Genomic DNA, 2,388 nt, shown 5'->3' with positions numbered 1-2,388 from the left:
CACAGCTTCCCTGATCAATATGCCCTATAATAACTAGAATAGTAGACAAAGATACCTTCTTTATAACACCCCTGAGCCCTCAGGCCCCCTGGAAATCCCAACGGCCAGGCTGGCCTTTCCCCTTGCACCTGCCGCTCTCCTCCCTTCTCCTCTGGGCATCCTGAGTGTGCCAGGCCCTGGGCTAAGCCCAGGAGGTCAGCCAGCAGGGCAGGCACAGACAGCCAGGGAGGGCTGGAGTGCAGGTGAGCAGGTGAGCTGACTGGGGGCATCATGGGGCACGTGGGAAAAGCAAAGCCCCGCTGTGGTCTGCGGGTGTCACGTCTCACTCCTCGTGACAAATAAGAGCCGGGCTGGCCTCGGAGCCTGTAACCCTGCTTGGACTGCCTTGTCACGTGGGACGTTTAATTTTCTTTTTAGGCAATAAATAATGGCTCCAATTGTTGACTTTCTGGGTGTCTGGCCTCGGGCTGTGAAGTGGCCCCCTTCACGGGGTGGGGGGTGGGGGGAAGGAATGGGGCTGGGTGGCCGGGGAACGCTGGGAGGACTCCCGGGAAAGCGGAGACCCGAGGTCTTCCTCACTGCAGTTCGCCTCCTGAAGGCACGGTGAGCCTCCGCTGCTCCAGAACCTTGTAGAGCCCAACAGCCCGGGACGCGCATTTTGGAAGCTGGGCTGGCTGCTTTAACCCCCGTGGGGCCTCCGGGAGGAAAGGAGTCGGCAGAGGCTCAGGCCCAGGGGACGCGGGCAGGGGTTGCCATGGCAGCAGAGCCCTCCCGAGGCCAGCGATGAGGAGAGCAGGCGGTCTGAGAAGGCTGCCCAGTGCAGGTAGCGGCTACCCTCCGTCACCAGAGACCGGCGGGGCAGCCTGAGGGAGAGACCCGGAAAGGGGGGGGGGAGGGGGAGAGACGGAGGAACCCGAGACGGCCAAGTGCAGAGGGGAGAAGAGAGACAGAGGTGGGGGAGGGACAGAGGGAGACACAGAAGGGGAGAGAGAAGACGGCAGGCCACTGGGTCATCACAAGGACCAGGCTTGACCTGAGAAGTGGGCGCCCAAGTCAGGGCGGAGCCAGAAGGAAGAGCTCCCAGCCGCCCCCACCCCCCCAGCATGTATGTATGGAAATGTTTGAGTCCACTTGTTTCCTGCCTATCCAAACTCCTCTAAAAGCTGCATGACACTTCTGTTGGGGGCGACTCTATTAGAGAGCACCTCCTGGCCAGTAATAAAGCTTCCACTAATTTGAACTTTTGGATGTCTGGACCTTGTGGCACAAAGTGCCCCACTTCACTTCCTCTCCCCCTCCCTCCCCCCCTACCAGAGCTGAGAAGCCGGTCCACTGGGTTATACTTGTCGTATCATTTGATACCTGTTTCCATATTAATTTTTATAATAGTCACCAACCCCCTCCATCCTATACCCATATAAACAAGTGATCAATCATATGTTTTTCTTCTGCATTCCTGCTCCCACAGTTCTTTCTCTGGATGTGGAGAGCATCTTTCTCCCAAGTCCCTCTGGATTGTCCTGGGTCATTGCATTGCCGCTAGTAGCAAAGTCAGTTACATTCGATTGTGCTACAATGTATCAGTCTCTGTGTACAATGTTCTTCTGGCTCTGCTCCTTTCGCTCTGCATCAGTTTCTGGAGGTCTTTCCAGTTCACATGGAATTCCTCCAGTTCATTATTTCTTTGAGCACAATAATATTCCATCACCAACAGATACCACAATGTGTTCAGCCGTTCCCCAATCGAGGTTTTTGCCACCACAAAGAGTGCGGCTATGAATACTTTTTTACAAACATTTTTTATGATCTCTTTGGGGTTCAGACCTAGCAGTGCTATGGCTGGATCAAAGGGCAGGCAGCCCGTTAAGGCCCTTTGGGCACAGTTCCAAATTGGCTGGATCAATTTAGAACCCCAACAGCAGAGATGTTCAATTTTCCTTCCTTAGTCTCTCCTTTTCTGTCATGTGGGCCAGTCTGATAGGTGTGAAGTGGTACCTCAGAGGCGTTTGAATGTGCATTTCTCCAGGCAACAATGATTTGGAGCATTCAGCCAGTGCGGGCTTGGAGCAGAGCTGGGTAGCTGAAGAGGAAGGGGAGAGTGCATATTTACTAGAAAATCCAGGAGGGAGCAGTGAAACCCAAAAGACAGGTGGCTACTTCGCCAGGGTTCCCAAGTGAATAAGGGGCACGTGAGTTACACAAGAGCTGGCTGACTCTTTCCTTCATGTGGAAGAATGTGTGGATGGATCATTCTTCTGGGGGATGGACACAAACTCATTAACTTACCAGTGGAACACTAACTCGTGAATGGCTTTGAGTCCTTACAAGAGAGCACTTGTTTTATCCTGGATCAGTGCTCGGGCACAGACGACCCCCCCTCACCCCCCC

General features: G+C 54.2%; 1 protein-coding gene across 1 annotated transcript in view; it reads left to right on the top strand.

Moving 5' to 3' along the window:
* The first annotated feature begins 511 nt into the window (after window positions 1–511).
* PGGHG (protein-glucosylgalactosylhydroxylysine glucosidase) overlaps window positions 512–2,388 on the top strand; it is a 5,536-nt gene continuing 3,659 nt past the window's right edge. Inside the window, exon 1 of the mRNA XM_044682093.1 lies at window positions 512–603. Within this exon, the coding sequence (XP_044538028.1) occupies window positions 512–603 (92 nt within the window). The remainder of the gene's footprint in view (window positions 604–2,388) is intronic.

Source organism: Gracilinanus agilis, chromosome 6, assembly GCF_016433145.1.
Source record: "Gracilinanus agilis isolate LMUSP501 chromosome 6, AgileGrace, whole genome shotgun sequence".
Lineage (NCBI taxonomy): Eukaryota > Metazoa > Chordata > Mammalia > Didelphimorphia > Didelphidae > Gracilinanus > Gracilinanus agilis.
This window is presented reverse-complemented; position numbering and strand designations above follow the sequence as displayed.